Here is an 18,061-nt window from a genome sequence, read left to right on the forward strand (position 1 = left end):
ACCTATTTGGCAAAATTAAATTTTGAATAAACAATAAACACTTTGACTAAGGTTGCCTAAAGTTAATATACGAACAGGGATTTCTGAAGGTGTTAACTATCTAGCAATTCAGGCTCTGCTGGATACAGTGACAGTGCCCTATGAACCTTAGCTGGAACTCAGACCTGTCTCAGGTGAATACAAACACCGAATGTGAGTCACCTTGCAATTACACCGCCACCTGGAAGCATATTTAAGAGATGAGAACTACAAAGCCAAACCTCTGTAAGACCCTGCCTCGGTCTTCCTCTCCCTTCTTCCAGTCTGAGGATCATTACAGCTCAGGATTCTTCACTAATTTCTCACAAGCATCATTTTTTATTGTTTTTCTACATTTAAAAAGGACTGTCTCCAAAGGCCTCAGAGTTACTTTATTGATCTTGTAAATTCCAGTGATATCAGATGCATTATTTGAGTCTATATTTTTTCCATAGGGAAATTACTGCAGAGAAAGATTTTTTTTTAATTTCTGAGAAAATGTTTGTACCAATCAGGTGCACATGCTACCCACTACAGAGAGATAAACAATTTTAGGGGGTAATGTAGACCGTTCACCAATGATCAGGATGCCGCCCAGTTCTTTGTTGCTGCATTTCTACATGCACATAAATGGGTAAGTCACAGTGACAAGGACGCCTCACATTTCACCTAGAAATCTCAAGCCTGGCTCTCAAGTGGAGCCTGAATTCTCCTTAGGATGCACGTTTCGGATCCTGCTTGATCTACGTTACTGCTACCGAAGCTGGGCAGTGACTCGAGAGGCAGCTGGAAAGGAGAAGGAGGAACTGGGCAAGTGTTAAAAAAAAGAGTGAAACCCCCTCAGCAAAGTCCCGCCCCTCCTCTCCACACCCACAGTCGTTTTGTGACTCCTCGTCCCCATCAGATATTGCTCATCTAGATTATTTCACCGTCCCAGGGTGGAGCACAGATTCTCATGTGCTCATCACCTCAAACCTCCTGGGATGGCCCGAGCCCCACAGCTGTGTAGGGCACCTGGCTATGGAAATTCGAGTTTTTCCGCACTAAGACGAGGAGGCTGCTTGAATCCTGGCTTGAGTCCCGGTCGCCGCCAAGTGAGCTGACAGGGCCTACCACCACCCTGTGCCTTGAAGTCTGGGGACAAAACCTTGCCACCTGCTCCAGCCCCCTCCTCAGCCCGGGCTGGGGAATCTGCGATCCCTGCGCACGCCGTACATTTCTAGGTCACACCGGGGTACACACGCACACGCTCGCGCGCACACTCGCGGCCATCCTGTGCACGCCCGGCCTCGGAGGGCGGTGACAAACTTACTCCTCGCCGAGGCGGACCCGCCAGGGCGCAGGCAGAGAGGCCGGGCTGCCGGGCCCCGGGCTGCGGGGCGGCTCGGCTCGGGGTCGGGGTCGGGGTCGGTCCCTGCGGGCCCACGGGCCTCCCTCCCCTCCCGGCCCGGCCGGCCCCCGGCGCACGTGCCGGGTGACAGGCCCCCTATAGGTTCCATACCTGCCACCGGAAGTGAGTGAGGAGGGCAGTATAGGCATTTCCTGTGACGCGAGCGCCTGGACTCCATTAGGCAGCAGCTGGGGGAAGAATCAACACACCAGGGAGCGGAGCGGCGCGCACCGAGGACAGAGGCGGCCGCTGCCTCCGCCGCCGCCCGCCGCCGCCGCCGCCGCCCCGGCGCAGCCCCGCGGCCGGCCCCGCGCCCCCGCGCCCCGGGCCGCGCAGCGAGCTGCCTCCGGGAGGGGGGGGGGAAAGGGCCCGGATCCTCCTTCTCCCCCTCCTCCTCTCCCCTCCTCCCTCCTCTCCCCGACCCCGGCCCCCCGCCCCGGCCCCCGCGCCCCGACCCTCGCCCCGGCCCCCGCCTCCCTCCCCCGCCTCGCCCCACCGGCTTCCCACCACGGCCTCTCTCGGCGAGGAAACTCTGGCCTCCGCTTCCTCCTCCTCCGACTCGGACACCGGCGGAGCCTCCCCGCCCCCGCGGAAGAAACCCCGAGCCTCGGCGGCGGAGGGAGCAGGAGAGCCCGGGGCTTCGGCCGGCCGAGCAGGCCTCTCCCCTCCGTCCTCGTCGTCCTCGTCTTCGTCGTCCTCCTCCTCCGTGGTGGTAGTGGTGGGCCTCCCCCCGGCTGCTGCCCCCTCCGCCGCCGCTGCCGCCCCCCACCGAAGTAGCGGCCACAGCCTGGTCAGCGGCAGCATCATGCAGGCCAACGGGGCAGGAGGAGGAGGAGGAGGCGGCGGCGGCGGCGGCGGCGGCGGAGGAGGGGGCGGCGGGGGCCAGGGACAGACCCAGGAACTCGCCTGCCTGGCGGCCCAGAACGGGGAGTCGTCCCCCTCGTCGTCGTCGTCCGCGGGGGACCTGGCCCACGCCAATGGGCTCCTGCCTTCCGCCCCCTCCGCCGCCAGCAACAATAGCAACAGCCTGAATGTCAATAACGGGGTCCCCGGCGGGGCCGCCGCCGCCGCCGCCACCGTCGCAGCTGCCTCCGCCACCACGGCCGCCTCCTCTTCCCTGGCCACCCCAGACCTGGGCAGCAGCCTCAAGAAGAAGAAGCGGCTCTCCCAGTCTGATGAGGATGTCATTAGGCTAATAGGACAGCACTTGAATGGCTTAGGGCTCAAGTAAGTATTTCTCCCAGGCAGCTGGTGGGGACAGACCGAGGGACGGAGGCGGCAGCGGGAGGGGGGGCTGGCAAGAGCTCGGTCGAAGGGAGAATCACTGGTGGGCATGCAGGACCCCGGGCCCTGGAGGACGCGGCTCAGACAGGCCGCCCAGGGAGGAGGAGCCGACCTGGAGGGAGAGAAGGCAAAATCAGTCAGGCTGACAAATTGTGAGCGAGACGGGCGGTGGGGGGGGGGGGGGGGGGGCGGGGGGCGGGGGGAGGAGTAGAAACCCCAAGATTTACCCTTCCCCGCACACCTTCGGTGCTTAATTGTCTGTCAATAAAGACAGATGCGGGAGTGGGTCTCTGTATGTGTTGGGGGAGGGGTGGATTCGAGCTGGTGGAAATAATGAACCTTGGAGGATTTGTTTTTCAAGTATATCTCAGAGGCATCTTTGTGGGACACCTCCCCACCCCCAACCATGACAGACAACTCGGGCAAACTACCAATCAGGAAAGACAATCACCTACAAGTGTTTATGGAAACTGAGGGGCTGGGATAATTTGGAAGGAGGTGGTTGAATAAATCTGATGGAAATAATGAAGTGAGATACCATGTTGATGTCATTTGGAGGCCCTTGATTGTGTACAAGAGGCCTACCACTAGCTGGTCTGAAATCCCTGTTTAATACCAAGAAGATGATTGCCTCTGAAAGAGGGACATCTGAGCTGGTGAATCATTTGTTTTCAAATACAATTTACGTGGCCTTGTGTACCTAAAACAGGGTGGAAGTAGACAACGACCTTGGCTAAAAACCACCGTTTTGTATACACACAAAGAAAAACTAAGAGGGTAGAAGGTAGTATTGGTGGGAGTGCCGTGGAGCCCATTGGAGGAGGTGGATGAAGCAGAACAAGAATAAGACTAAGGGGAAGAACATGGAGCAGTCGGTTTCTTAGCTTCAAAGCGTAGATTAAAATAAACTCTTTGGCTCGCCAATGTGTAGTTTTGGATTCACGGATTTGTTCTGGGGAGGGGAGGAAGGAGCACTTTTGAAAAATCACACAAGTATTTTGATTCTCAGATTATTGTGCTGTTTAGCTGAAAAATAAATGGAGCTGAATAAGAAAGCACTGAAACAAGAGTGTAAGACTGAGAGAGGAAGATTCTTAGATCTCAAAATATCTGATGGGAGAAACCACATTTGATGAATGTTTGAAGCTCTCAAAGAGAAATATAGGAAGATTTCACTTTGTTCCCTGAGGAAAAGGATTAGTATGAAAACAGATTTTGTAAATGCTAACAGAACATATTACTGAGACAAGAAGCAAGCTGACAGCAGCAGGAGGAGATAACTCGTGACTGTTTGGAACCTACAGCATAGTAAATTTGCTATTTTTAGTCTAGAGAGAAAGGGAGTGATTTTTGATGCTGGATTTGTTTTAATTTTAAAGATTGACCTAGTAGAATTTCTATGCAAACGTAATATCTGGATGTGAGGCTCTTACCTAACAGGTCATCTCTATCACCTTGTGTGGAGCTAACAATTTTTATCTTTTGAAATGTGATTACGTGGTTAGTATGTAGATCCTGGTTTTTTCATTTCTTTAACCAGTTGGTTACAACACGTTTTTAGAAATTCTGTGCTTCATTCAACTTCTGAGGCATTAAATGGCAAAAGTAGGAAGAACTTATTTTGATTCTGGTTTCAAGAAGGTTTTTAAACTTGACCTGATAGAAATGTCAGTGGCAGTTGAAAAATCAAGCTTGTTTAGCCAAGCACATTAAAGCTCTTTATTTCTTTTTTCTTCATCAGGAGGTTAGCTTAAAAACTTTGGCAACTGTTTTCCTAGACATTAGTTGATTTGGAAGAGTGAGCCCTAAAGCTGGTCAGGTCTTTCACACTGTATCTCTCCTGCAGCCAGACTGTTGACCTCCTCATGCAAGAGTCAGGATGTCGCTTAGAACATCCTTCTGCTACCAAATTCCGAAATCATGTCCTGGAAGGAGACTGGGATAAGGTAAAGTAGGGCATATAGAGCTGTGTGACTGCTGCTAAAATTAGATATTTGATGTGCATTTTGTGACATCTCTGTTTTTTTTTTTATACCAATTTTTGCAGGCAGAAAATGACCTGAATGAACTAAAGCCTTTAGTGCATTCTCCTCATGCTATTGTGGTAAGAGGCGCACTTGAAATCTCTCAAACGTTGTTGGGAATAATTGTGGTAAATACACTTTTGTTCTTAGTTTCACATTTATGCTTATTTTAGTAGGTTATTGATAACTCTTGGTTTCTGCCTCTTGTAGAAGATAAAGGCCTAAAAGTTAAATTTTATGTAATTAAATTTGTAAACTAGGATGAGTGTTATGATGTTTTAAAGTTTGAGTTTTATATTTTTAAAGTCACATTTAGTCAATGTGTCATTTGAACCTTTGTAAATTAATAAATTATGAATTAATTTTATAAAATTAACTATAAATTTATAAACTAATCTACAAAATTATATTGAAAGATCTTCATGCTTTCAGTGCTGTTAATAGGAATTTGTCATTTACAGAGTCAAGGGTAAATTAAACTTTTATATTATTTAAAATATTGAATGTGCTGGTAAAGAATGTGTTTGGGTGTGTGGATATCCAGATAGCCTTAAGTAACGGCTACATTCGTTATCCTTTTATTAATCTTTGGGAATTATAGTTAATTTGGACCAAGTCCGTTGGTGTGCTCACCATTTTCCATTCTTGCATTCCGGTTGTGTGAATTGACAGTGTCAAAGTTTGTCTCATAGGCCTCACTCTGGTGAAGGGTTTGTGTGCAGATTTGGCCATTGGGCTCTGCTTACTTACCTTATTTCCCCAACAAGATCAATTTCGTTTACCCGGTTAGCCTCCTGCATAAATCTTAATGAATCTTTTATACTGATAGGCTTGAATTCTTCAGTAGGTGTTGGTGAGGGAGAGGAGGGGATAAGTTTTTTTCCAAGTGATTGGAAACCGTGAAGAATCAGCTGCTGGCCCCTGGCTTGTTAACTTCGAGCTGATTCATTTGTTGTCAAAGGCAGTTTCCTGTCTGCGGGGGGAGGGAGAGAAGGCAAATAGGAAGTGAAGTAGGGAAACCGGCTGTTTGTTAAATATTAGTAAATGTCTGTTCCATTTCGATTTTTGTAAATTGGGTCAAACATTAATCTTTTTGCCTTTGTCTGTAAACCGAATAGAGCCTCCTTTTTTTTTTGTTTTTTGAGTTTTTTTGAAACCTTAATTACAAAAGTTTTCAAATTCTTAATGTAATTTTATGCAATAATATAATCCTAGAAAATGGACTTCAGGTGAATTAAAGGTGCAAACAAGTATAAACAAATATGAGTTCATTTAAATTGATGATGTGTTATATTTTTTCAGTAGATAGGTAAAATACTAAAATTTTTAACTTACTGTTGACTCAGATGATTGATAATAAATTAACTCATAATAATCAGTGCCATGGTAAGTTTTGCTGATGAAAGCACAGACGTTAAAATAAATAAACATCTGTATTCAAAAGGATTCCAAATTTTCCAGTAACTAAATTTTCCCCAATCAGTATGTTTGGGGTTTAAAAAAAAAATCTTAAGTTTGTTTTAACTGGGCAGTTTTTCATAAATTGCTAGCCATGACAGAATGGAAGGTGACCCTAAAATAAAGACAATTAAATGGCCAAAATAAGAATTGGGATTCTTTTCCCGTTGGACAAGTTGGCGCTGCTTGTATGGTGACCATAGAGAACTTGTCCATGGACTGTTTTAAAATAAGTCTGTGATTTCTTGAGGATTGTTTTCCTTTTTTAAGCTTCACCCAAATTATATCTGTAATTTAGTAGTAAAAATTTTAATAGGTTCACTTTCTATTTGTTTATTTGTTTATAGTAATTTGAGACTTCTGAATTGGATTTAGATTATTACTATCTCATTAGAAACCTTGGTTAGAAGCAACATGTAAACTGAAGAAAGGTAATTGTAGATAAAAAGGAATCCTTTCTTTTTACTGCTGTTCAGTCTAGAACATTCTAGGATCTAATAAAAAATGGAGATTAAGTCTCTGGCTGAGCCTCACTCCATCCAACTGTTTAGGTATTGATACAAAGAAAGAGATTCTAACTTCATCGCGCTTTAAGCATTGATGAATCTATTGCTTTTAAAGATTCGTTTCAACATTTTTTCTCCTTTCTAATTGTGTTTAGATTTATTCCTCTCCCTCACTCCATCTTTAGAAGATAATCCAATGTAAGCGTAAATTTGTAATAATACCTTAGAAACTATTTGGGGGTTTTTTATGTAATTATTTTAATTGTATGCCCAGACACATTTGATGACTTAGTCTAGAATCAAACTGTATTTTACTTTTTAAATCTGAATGTTGTTATTGACCCAATCCATTCTCTTCACTCCCTTCCCATATTTTTTAATTGTTTCCAGTCAAATGATACTAGGAATAGCAGAATTTGCTCTGGATTTTCTGGAAGCTGAGCTCATGAATCAACATTTTTTAGTTTGGGTTCAAATATGCTTAGCCATGTCTGGGGAATTTAGGTGGGTATTTGAGATCAATAACAGAAAACTTTTTTTTGTCTACAAATGTTTGATTCTTTATTTTTAAATATAATAGAAATGTGCTTAACAAAAGTGTTCAAATATTAACTTGATGTACAAAAATTAACTAGTATGTTTTAAAGTCAAAGAGGGAGGACTTTTGAGAGCCATGGTATAAATATAATTCGTTTCCGTTTCCTCTGAGTCATGATTTAATTGATATAACTTGGTTATAACCTTGTTCCAGAGTTAGTCAGACCCATCTCTAAGTTAGCTAGGAGGCTGCCCTCGATAACCAGACTTCTTGTGTTCACAACCTGTGACTTTTTCTTCCATATTGAATTCTATATAATTATATGGGAGGAAAGGATGAAATAATCCAAATATTGGGTAGGATGGGGGCAACAGCAGTATTTACCATGTGAAACTGTCTTTCAAGCTGTCCTAGTCACTTATCAATTTCAAGTTTTTATTAGATAGTGAAAGAGAAAAAGAAACAGTGCTCACAAAGATGCTGCAAAATTATCAGAGACCAGAAATAACCTTGCAGAGGTCTAATTAGGAGTTGGAGAAAGATAAAAAGAAGAGTTTATTTTCTCTTCTTTTTTTCTTTCTACGTCATTTAAGAAGCTCATGATCTTTTAAAAAACCGTTAGTATAGCCTGTCCCCACCTCAGCAAATTTCAGTTTTGTCTGATTTTTTAATCTTTTTCAGTAAATAATTAACATCATTTGTGAAAGATGTTTATTTTCTTGAAAGTGTATTTACATTTTTGTGCTTTAAATTTTGGGAAGTAAAATACGGTTTTATCTCCATCCTTATCATATGTGTCAGATACTTGAACTGATTTTTAGGAGAATAAACATTCTCTCACCCAGATCTCTAGCTGTGCCTGGCCAGGAGCATGTCCTTACCATGTACATGACCAGGATTTGGTGTCTGAGAATATTCTTTGTCTTAATCTGGATAAAATGACTCATAGAAAAATGTTCTTGCACTGCTTTTACAGCAGTCCCTGTATATACAGAAGCATGTATTTATATTGGCTTCTCTCAAAGTGTTACTCTGCCTTCCTCTTCTCTCCTGCCCTGCCTCTGCCCCATAGAAAAAGAGTAACAAGAGTCTAGCAGGATCTTGGTGGGAAAATAAGGGGGAAATAGCACTTGGGACACTGTCCCTACACACATTGGAATGGCGGAGGGAGTGTGCATAGGACCTAATGATTGATTACCCCCCCCAATAAATAAATAAATGAAAAACTTGCCCTGAATTTAAAAAAAAAAAAATTTCCCCAAATTCCCAAGTGCTAAAAAAATTGAGTGAAGAAATTAAATACACATACTGGCTCATTCTGTGTGGCATTTAAGTGAAAAACTCTTCAACTAAATGTGATTAAGTTTGAATCAAAAACACTATCCGAAATAAAACTTCTAACAGTATATTGATAAATGGAAATCTGTGGACTCTTCATTTCATAAAGAATTGAAGTTTTTTCCTGCAAGATAAAATGGTGAGAATATCCAGAATGACTTATATCAAATCCTTTGGTTTTTAGATTGTTTTGTTTTATTTAGCCTTGTTTCGGTTTTTGTCACCTGATGGATGTCAAAGCATTTTTTTAATTTGACATATAAAGGTTAACTTGAGGTTACATGTACAGCAACGTACTTTTCAGAGCATCTTGCTAACTAATCTATTTCTGAAACATTCCTTAGTCAATCTAACTTTATGTGTAAAATTTGCTAAGTGTAATTTTTCTGGAGTTATAGGAACTTATCCCCTAGTTAGAAATTTTTTCTGGTGTTCTTTAGCTATAGATTTAAGATTATTACCAAGCATAAGCACTGTATCTTATAAAAGATATATTTAAATGTATGCCTAACTTATATGAGAGGGTTTGTTTTTGTTTTCTTCCGCTAGAAACCATTTTCGCAAGCTTCTCTGTTATGCCTTTCTTCTAAATATTCCCTAATAGAAAATGTTGTGGAGCAGTTCCTTATACTCTTTGAATTCTGTGAATAAATGATCATTTCTCTACACTATTTTTTTTTCTCCTCAAATCCCCCAAGTACCAGTTGTATATTTTAGTTGTGGGTCCTTCTAGTTGTGGCATGTGGGACGCCGTGTCAACATGGCCTAATGAGTGGTCCATGTCCCCGCCTGGGATCCGAACCGGCAAAAGCTGGGGCCACTGAAGCGGAGTGCGCAGACTTAACCACTCGGCCACGGCCCCACTCTCTAAACTGCTTTTTGACTGCAGTATATTTTTAATGTTTTTATAAAGTAAGCATCTTACTGAAGAAGAAGGCCGTCATTTGGGTTTTTCATTTAAGTGGATTTGAGATTTTTACCACTATATTCCTTGGCGTTTCTAAATATAACTAACATTTCTTATATACTAACTTTTCTACCTACATCAGTTGGCTTGCTCAAGCATCACGAGTAGCAGATATGATGAAAGAGTCCCTCCAAGCAGTGGTCCTTAATTAGGTTTAAGGTTTAAAAGAAATTCCAAATTTGATAGTCATAAATCTCTCTTTCCTCTAGCAAAAAGCTGCTCAGATTGTGATGATCACTTTCAAGTTAAAAGTAAAATAGCGTAAAGGAACATCAAAAAAGTGTTAAAGCCAAAGACATTTCAGAAAAAAACTAAATGTGAAAGTGCTTCACAATAAGCTGGAAATGGCTTGTCCCTTTGAGGGGAAGACCTGGTAATAATTGTCTCTGCCTCATTAGTCAAGTGCGTCAGTGATCAGATTGTTACCAATACGCAAATACAAATACTGAATCTTTTTAAAGACCTTTGAGTTCAACCTTCTCTTAGAGGCATCTCTTATTGCCTCCCAGAGTGCGTGAGTCCATCAAGATTATGCTTGTCCACTTCAGTCATAGGAAACTCAGTGCTTTGCACACTAACCTCCACAGCCATGTGTCGCTTAACGATGGGGATATGGTCTGAGAAATGCATCGTTAAGCGATTTTTTTTGTTGTGCCAGCATCCTAGAGTGTGCTTGCACAAACCTAGGTGGTATAGCCTGCCACACACCTAGGCTGTATGCTGCTAATGTAATGGGACCACCGTCGGATGTGTGGTTCATCATTGACCGAAATGTTGTTATGTAGCGCATGACTGTAGTCCTTTTGCTGGATAGCTCTTCTTACTTTTGATAAGCCAAAATCTGACACTTTGCAGCTTCTACCTTGTGACTCTAGCTCTGCTTTCTGGTCTACTTAGTCCTTTCACGTTGTGGCTTTTAAATAATTCCTTCATTAACTGGTTTTTCTACAATTTTTTGAAAACTTGTTGCATCAACCCCCCCCAATGCCTTCTTATAAAAGCCAGACTTTTTAAAAAGCAAATTTAGAATACTTGGAATTGTTCTAAATTTTCATACAAGAAGTAAAATTCTAGGTGAATGTTTTGAGGGCAGAATTCATTTTTTCCTATGTTGATGTCTTAGTTGCTATTGATCTTATCTAATTTGAGACTGTTCATTCAAAGCAGAGTTTTATTAAGCTGTGGAACTGAGCAAAGTCACATTTAATCTACTGTGGCTCTGTTAAACCAAAATATTTTGAGTCATCTTAAAGCTTTATAAAAAAGTTATTTTCAAAGGGCATAGTAGAATGGTTTCTACTGTTCTGTTTAGGCACAAACATTTTCTGAAACTTCCGTCAACTTTTTTCCCTTGACTGCTGCTTTCTGTCATGTCAGAGGATGAAGTTTTTGCTGCTGCAGCAGAAGTACCTGGAATACCTGGAGGACGGCAAGGTCCTGGAGGCACTTCAAGTTCTACGCTGTGAATTGACGCCACTGAAATACAATACAGAGCGCATTCATGTGCTTAGTGGGTAAGAAAGCTTAGTTCTTAGTCTCCAGCTTGACGGAGGGGGTATTACTTTTATTCAGGTGACTGTTCCAAAGTTACGTTTCTGTAACATTTTCCCAAGATCTGAATATTGCTAAATTCTTAGATAATATTTGTCTGGATAAACTCACTTATATGTGTCCAAACTATTTGTCATCCTAGGGAGCTTTCCATATTAGAACAGAGAGATATTTAAGTGGATGAAAGGGAGAAGAAATATGTATTGCTTCTATAAAAACAATAGGCCATGTAGTTTCCAGTATTGATGCATGCAAACATTTTTGCCAGGTCTTTGCTAAGTATTTCGTATATAGAATCTCACTTTAATCATTTTACTTTAATTTCCTGTCAATCCTGTAAAAGTTAGAGTGCCCGAAGGCTTGGTTCAGGACTTCCCTTCTCGTCTCTGTCTGTGTGCTCTTCCTCAGTAATCTCATTCTGTACCGTGCCTTCACACACTGTCCTTATGCCAGTGGCTCGTATATTTGCCCTCTCAGCTGAACTCCTGATATATATATGTAAGAGCCTACTTGACAGTCTCCATTGGGATGTCTAAAATGCTTGATTCCATTTGTCACTCTACCTACTCTACCCCCAGAGACCTGTGCCTCTACTTTTCCTCATCTCAGTAAATGGTAAGACCCTTTACCCACTTGTTCAAACAAAGAACTTAAGCCTCATCCTTGCTTTTCTTTAAATCTTTTAACTTCGACATGTATTGACCTAATGCCAAAACAGCCCAAATTTCTGCATTTCTCTCCATCTCCTCTCCATCTTTCTCTCCTGGTTAGACCACGCATGTCTCTCCTAGGATATTATAGTGTCTTCCCTTAACAATGTGTATTTCACACAGCAGCCAGATAAATACAGTAATAAATCCCTACAGCAAGTCATCTCTCTCCCTTTCTTAAAACTTTCCACTGGCTTTCCAACACACTTAAAGTCCAAAATTTCCGCTCTGCGAAGTCCCTGATGCTTTCCTGCCATCTTTTCCCTTATTCATTACTCTCTAGCAACACTAATGTTCTTTTTGTTCCTTAACTTGCCAAGCCTTAAGGCGTTTGCACTGCCTATTCCCTTATCTTGAATGCTCTTCCCCTGATCTGGTTGCTCAGCCCAGCCCAAATGTCCTTTCCTGAGACCACCTGCCAGGTGTTCTCTGTCATATCACTCTGTTTTTAAATTTTTTTCTTTATAGCATTTTTCACTGTATGATATGTCCAGCATCTAGAACAACACCTGGCACATAATGAGTTTTCAGATACAAGGTGACGGACAAAAGGATGGGCCCAAAGAGGTATAGGCTGCATTGTACGGTTTTTGCAGATAAGGAAACTGAGCCTCAGAGAAGTGAAGTAACCAGCCCAAGATAAGCTAATAAATCAGAGAGCCAAGAGTTAAAGGCTCATTTGCCAGATTCCAAAGTGATTGGTCCCTACCTACCACTACAGCTTGAAATAGTAAATTCTGCTGGATAAGTTAATATTGTAGCTGACAAGTTACCTTGTTCTGGTTACCTCTTCCATAAGGTATCTCGTTTCTGTATCACCTAAATACCATTCACATGATGAATTTTTTCTTGCTCTAGTAACAACGTATAATTTACTCACATTAGTTTTTATTCCAAAATGAACTTCATCAAGTTTATCCTTTGAATTTTGCACATAAGGGAATAGCCCAGAGATGACAAGATGTGGAATTGGAGTCAGAACCCAGGCTTTTTTCCTCTCAGTCCACTGTCCTTTCACTTAGACTATTTGAGTTCCCATAGACAGGTATCCTTTGAAACCTTAAGGTATAATGTGTATTTTCACAAGGGCACAGAAGCAATCATAGATCACTTTGGCAAAATTTAAAAAGTAAACAGTTTTTCCATAAAATTATTGATAATGAATTTTACTCCCAAAAAGTTACTTTAGAAACTAAGTTTTTGCAATATTCAGCTTCTTATGGTGTGTTCTGATCTTATAGGGTGTTTTAATCTAATTACTCATACTGTTAAAAACCAGTAAGTTGTTCTCATCAGCTAAGACATTGTTTATATAATAAATAGCAAGAGAGCAAGTAGTTCTGCCGTTGGGTAAAAGGCTGTTAAATTATTTCGATGCTAAATGCGATATGCTTTATGCAATTAAGAAAAGGAGGAGGTGATAACTCATGTTAACTGGGAGGTTTCTGGTACTTAACACTATCCTTTATTAAAGCTCTACCTGTACACGAGGTAGTGGACCAAGTACTTTATATACTCTTACCTTATTTAATCCTCACTACCCTATTTAATACCGTTTTTACAAGTGAAAAGAATAGATTTGTTTTAAAACAGAATACCAGATAAAATAGCACAAGAGTTACTTGCCAGGTCTAATCTCCATGTTTGAATAATGCCTTCACTTCTTTTACTTTTAAAGCCCGTTCTTCTGAGAAGAGCCAGAAGCAGGTCAGGGTCACACTTCCAGCAGGGGGCCCTCATGTATTCTCCAGAATCCATGAACTTTAGCGTTTATGCCTCCTTCGGCACATATAGTGAGTAATAAAACAGTTCCCAAATTTTCTGCTTTGGGATCTCAGTACCTTTCACAGGATGACACAAGGATGATTATCCAGTTATACCATTTCTTGAGTGACATTTATGATAAACTCTTGAAACTATGTTGTTTTTCTTTAATTTAGTGTAATATCTTTGAAGGTTTTTTCAGTTTTCTTTTGTTTTGCTATTGAGAAGCAGTGAAGTTCGCGTGGTGTTTAAGAGCAACTTCTGCAGCTAGACTGCCTGGGTTCATATTACTACTTTGCCTCTTAACCTAACCCTGAGCCAGTGTCTTAAGCTTTCTGTGCCTTACTTTCCTCATTTATAAAAATAGAATAATAGTGCTTACTTCATACAGGAGTGTTATGAACATTATGTGAAGTAATATATGTGTTGAGTGCCTAGATCAGAGCCTGGCACATGAGAAGAGCTACATATATACATGATGATAAATAACGATAAATACAAGAATATATTCTATTTATAGATAATTAGCTGTTACTGTTATATTACATTTTAGCAATCATATCCGAGTGCCAGGTTCTGTTACTGAAGTGGGTCTACTGTAGAAATTTCTTCTTGATGTGTGTTTCTTAGTAAGACCTAGGTATTCAAAGTATAATCAGTATTTTTCAATTATGTTTAATCCAAAAGAAAGGGTTTGAGATTGGGTGCTCTCTCTGTTGCATTTTAGGTATCTGATGTGCAGCCATGCAGAAGACCTCCGTGCGAAAGCGGAGTGGGAAGGCAAGGGGGCCGCCTCCCGGTCCAAGCTGTTGGACAAACTGCAGAGTAAGAGGCTTAATTTTTGGTGTTTCTGTGTTTTTCTTAGACTAGAAATAGATGTTATGGATCAATTAGGGAGACCTGTGTCTAGACATGCTCTTACGGAGTGGTTACATAGGGGAAGCGAGCGGAGGGATCCATTCAGAGGCCCTTTAAGCCCAAGGTGTTCCAACTCTGCTATGGAATCTAAGAAGCTGACCCCAGGAGTCAGTGCGAGGATGCTGGTCCCAGAGCAATTCTCCTTTCACTTGTTTTTGTATTGATGTTCCCCTTAAGATTTTGTTTGGGGGAGAAGTGTGGTTAGAGAAAAAACATGTAAACCACAGCTTTGAGCCACAAGCGTTTTAAATATTTTGTTGATTTCAGTAGTAAGGCCCAAATTTCTTTAGGTAAATTGTTTTACTCTCCCCCCAAATATGTTACATAACTTCCCGATTAGAGTAAGGGTTTTATTTTTGCCTTGTCTTTATATAAAAGGTATTTTCCCTTTCTGGTTAAATCATAGTATTTTCTGTTTCATGTTGAGGTGGGAGTGGAGATCCTAAGAATCAGAAAACCGTGTGCTGGGGGAGGTAGGAGGCATTGAAGGATTGAAATAGATCAGTATCCCTGTCAGAACACCAGTGGGTCCCTGCATTTTCACCGTGTGCTTGGCGTTAGAAGCGGTTCCATGGGACCTGGAACTTGGCTTGCTCCAGCATTTGGCTGCTCTTTGTGACGTGTAGATTTTCTTATACTTCTAGTGATGCTTACTCTCCCTCTGGCACACAGTCCTCTTTAGATTTTCTTCTCATTATCACCACCTTTTTACTTTTTGTCAGGGTTTTTTGTTTGCTTTTGTTTTTGTCTTTAGAAAATCGGCATACAAATTAAAGCGCCCCATCCAAGTATATTTCATTCTAGGGGCAACCTAGCCGTAGCTGTGGACACGTACTCATAAAGCTCACATGTGTATCGCATCGCCCAGGACTGCTGCTTAAGGGACACAATGTTATTAGGCTAGGCAAGTGCAGCAGACGACTAGCACATGTCTTCAATAAAAGTTTATACTGCTTTGTGTTTTTTTTTAATTTTAATTTTTATTTCTCTTTTTAAAAATATCTTCCATTAAAGCTTATTTACCACCGTCAGTGATGCTGCCCCCACGGCGTTTACAGACTCTCCTGCGGCAGGCGGTGGAGCTCCAAAGGGATCGGTGCCTATATCACAATACCAAACTTGATAATAACCTAGATTCCGTGTCTCTGCTTATAGATCACGTGTGTAGTAGGTAAGAGGAAAACATCTTACATTCTGAAGGAGGCTGACACTTTACAGACTCCATTATGACCTGTATTAAAGTGTTTCCTTTTTTAGAGTTTTATCCTGTAGCTATAAAACTATTCATGTCTGATTTATCACATGTTCACAAGCAGAGCTAGAACAGTTGAAGTTGAAAATGAGAGGGACTTGTGTATGTAAATCACCCCTTGAGATCTGGAGCTGGACGGCCTCCTTTTCCTTTCCTTGTCTATGGGTTTGGTTGGTCATTTTCTGTATCTGGCCGTTTTTTTAAGGACTTGTAACTGATGTTGTGTGGGAATGCCAGTGATGCAAGTGTTTGCTGTCCTGGATGCCAGATATCACTGACTCTTTTTCTGGACCTTGTGTCTATTTCAACTATGGCCCAAATTATTTTCTGCCCATAAAGATCATGGAAATAGTTTTTTCATAATGAAACTTCTGGCTTTTAGTAGAAGATGGCCTCTAAACTAAAAATGGTTGGAGTAACAGGTATGAACTTTCTGACTTGGGTTTTATTATACCTACCCATGTACGTAATTTAAGTTGTAGGAATTCAGGTTTCACTTTTGACGTTAAGAGTATTTTGAGTAAAAGTGTCCCTACTGTTTTAATAATCTCCAAAGTTACAGCAGAGCATTAATTTTTAAGATACTAAAAAACAAATTGTGAAATCTCTCAAACTCTGGGAAGGAACTGATTGGGTCTGGTGAACAGACACGAGCAGCTGCAGGGCGTGTGCTCAGTGTCTTTTGCCAGAGATCATCAAGAACCAAAAGGAGCATGAGAGGAAGGACAAAAGTACACAAGTGCGAGGGCTTCGGGCAAACGAGGGGCTTCTGAATAATCATAGAAATTGTAATATGTACTTTGATTTAAGGTACCTTTTTGGGTGTGCATAAACTACTTTATATCTAGTTGAGTTCTTACCTCACCTTCCCCATTTGCAATAAAAAATATTAATTGTTTGAGCTATTGGCCTCAAATTAGTAAAACGTTATTTATCTTAAAGATTTGGATGGTTACTTGGTGCGTGTCTTAAAAGTTCTAGAAGAAAGTGATTGGAGATCCTTTTCCTTTATCCCTTTTTACTCTTTAAAATGGTTCTTTGACTTGCTTTTGAGAATTTTGAAGCCTTTTCATTTAAATTGAATAGAAGTAGGAGAAGATAATAGAGTAAAAGGCTGTATGGTTTCACTTTTCATAGCTCCTTTAGGGAGTTTGAAACCAATGTTAAAATTAAGACATTTGTGAACGCAAATCATTTTTTGGTTCATGAGTTTATTGTTGGTGGAACACATTGCAAGGTGTTTATGGTAGACGTGATGGTTCAGGAGGTGTTAGTAGGTCAAGAGCTTGCCTTCCTGTTTGTAAACTGAAATCTGTGAGAACTGACCTATGTTTTTCCTAAGCTCTTTAACTTCTTTACTATACCTATGACAGTAAATGATGGAAAATATTTAATCTAACTTTTTCCACCTCTCAGATCAGGAACAGCTCCTGTAAACCTGCATAGAAAGCTGTCTGAAGTTTTACGTAGGAATGAAAGAGTTCTTGTTCTTCAGGAGTGACCATTGATTGAAAGGTCTTCTCTATAATCTTTTAGAGACAAAGCAAAACTTGGACTCTAAGCTCCTGCTCGTTACCACTCTCCCGCCCCCCGCCCCCCCGCCTCCACTTTAGAGCCAACTTCTTAAAATAGTTGCCTACTATATATTCGCAGAAACTGCATCCTTACTTTTCCTTCAGTCTTCAGATTTCCGTAGAATTAGGGCTTGTGCAGGCAATGCAACACCAGAACTGTTGCTGATGTTGGTGAGGAACAATGTCTTTGTTGAATCCAGTCGCTACTTTCCAGCTTGTGTCTTGACTTTTCTATAGCATTTGATGACTTTGCCTTGAAACTTGTCCTTTGACTTCAAAAACGGTCTAAGCTCTGGCTTTTATTCCTGGCTTTCCTCCGTCTGCTCCTCTTTACCTGTCCCTTTAATAAGCATGTGTTCCGGAATTGTTTCTTTTCTCACCCTACTCTCATCCTTTAGGTTAGACCTCCCTGGTTCTAATGCCTGCCAGGTCTGGGCGAGAGCTACAGAATTTGTCCGCAAAGCCTCAGACCTTAACGCTACGACGTGGGTGCTGCTCAAGTACTCCTAATGCAGCACGCCACAACGAGATCTTCCTCTCCTCTCCCCTCTCCTGCCGAGTCTGCTTTTCCTCCTGAATCCCCCGTGTCCGTGACAGGCTGCCATCTACCCAGCTTCTCCAGGCCAGAAAACCAGGGGTCAGCCTGGGCTTGTCACTCTAGAGATAGGTTTTAAAGACACTAAGGAGGGAGATGTCAGGTGTTAAGCCAGTGTCTACAGTCTTGAGTGAGTTGTGTCCTTTACTCCTGAACCGGGAAAATAGAACCTTC

At 41.6% G+C, this 18,061-nt stretch overlaps 1 protein-coding gene across 2 annotated transcripts in view; it reads left to right on the plus strand.

The window, feature by feature from the left end:
* The first annotated feature begins 1,849 nt into the window (after window positions 1-1,849).
* WDR26 (WD repeat domain 26) overlaps window positions 1,850-18,061 on the plus strand; it is a 42,073-nt gene continuing 25,861 nt past the window's right edge. Inside the window, exons 1-6 of one of the 2 annotated variants that reach the window (XM_070602306.1) lie at window positions 1,850-2,635; window positions 4,539-4,638; window positions 4,740-4,844; window positions 10,901-11,037; window positions 14,276-14,373; window positions 15,481-15,637. In XM_070602306.1, the coding sequence (XP_070458407.1) occupies window positions 2,214-2,635; window positions 4,539-4,638; window positions 4,740-4,844; window positions 10,901-11,037; window positions 14,276-14,373; window positions 15,481-15,637 (1,019 nt within the window). In that variant the 5' untranslated portion in view covers window positions 1,850-2,213. The remainder of the gene's footprint in view (window positions 2,636-4,538; window positions 4,639-4,739; window positions 4,845-10,900; window positions 11,038-14,275; window positions 14,374-15,480; window positions 15,638-18,061) is intronic. The other variant, XM_070602308.1, reaches the window with a different exon arrangement.

The sequence above is a fragment of the Equus przewalskii genome, chromosome 31, assembly GCF_037783145.1.
Source record: "Equus przewalskii isolate Varuska chromosome 31, EquPr2, whole genome shotgun sequence".
NCBI lineage: Eukaryota > Metazoa > Chordata > Mammalia > Perissodactyla > Equidae > Equus > Equus przewalskii.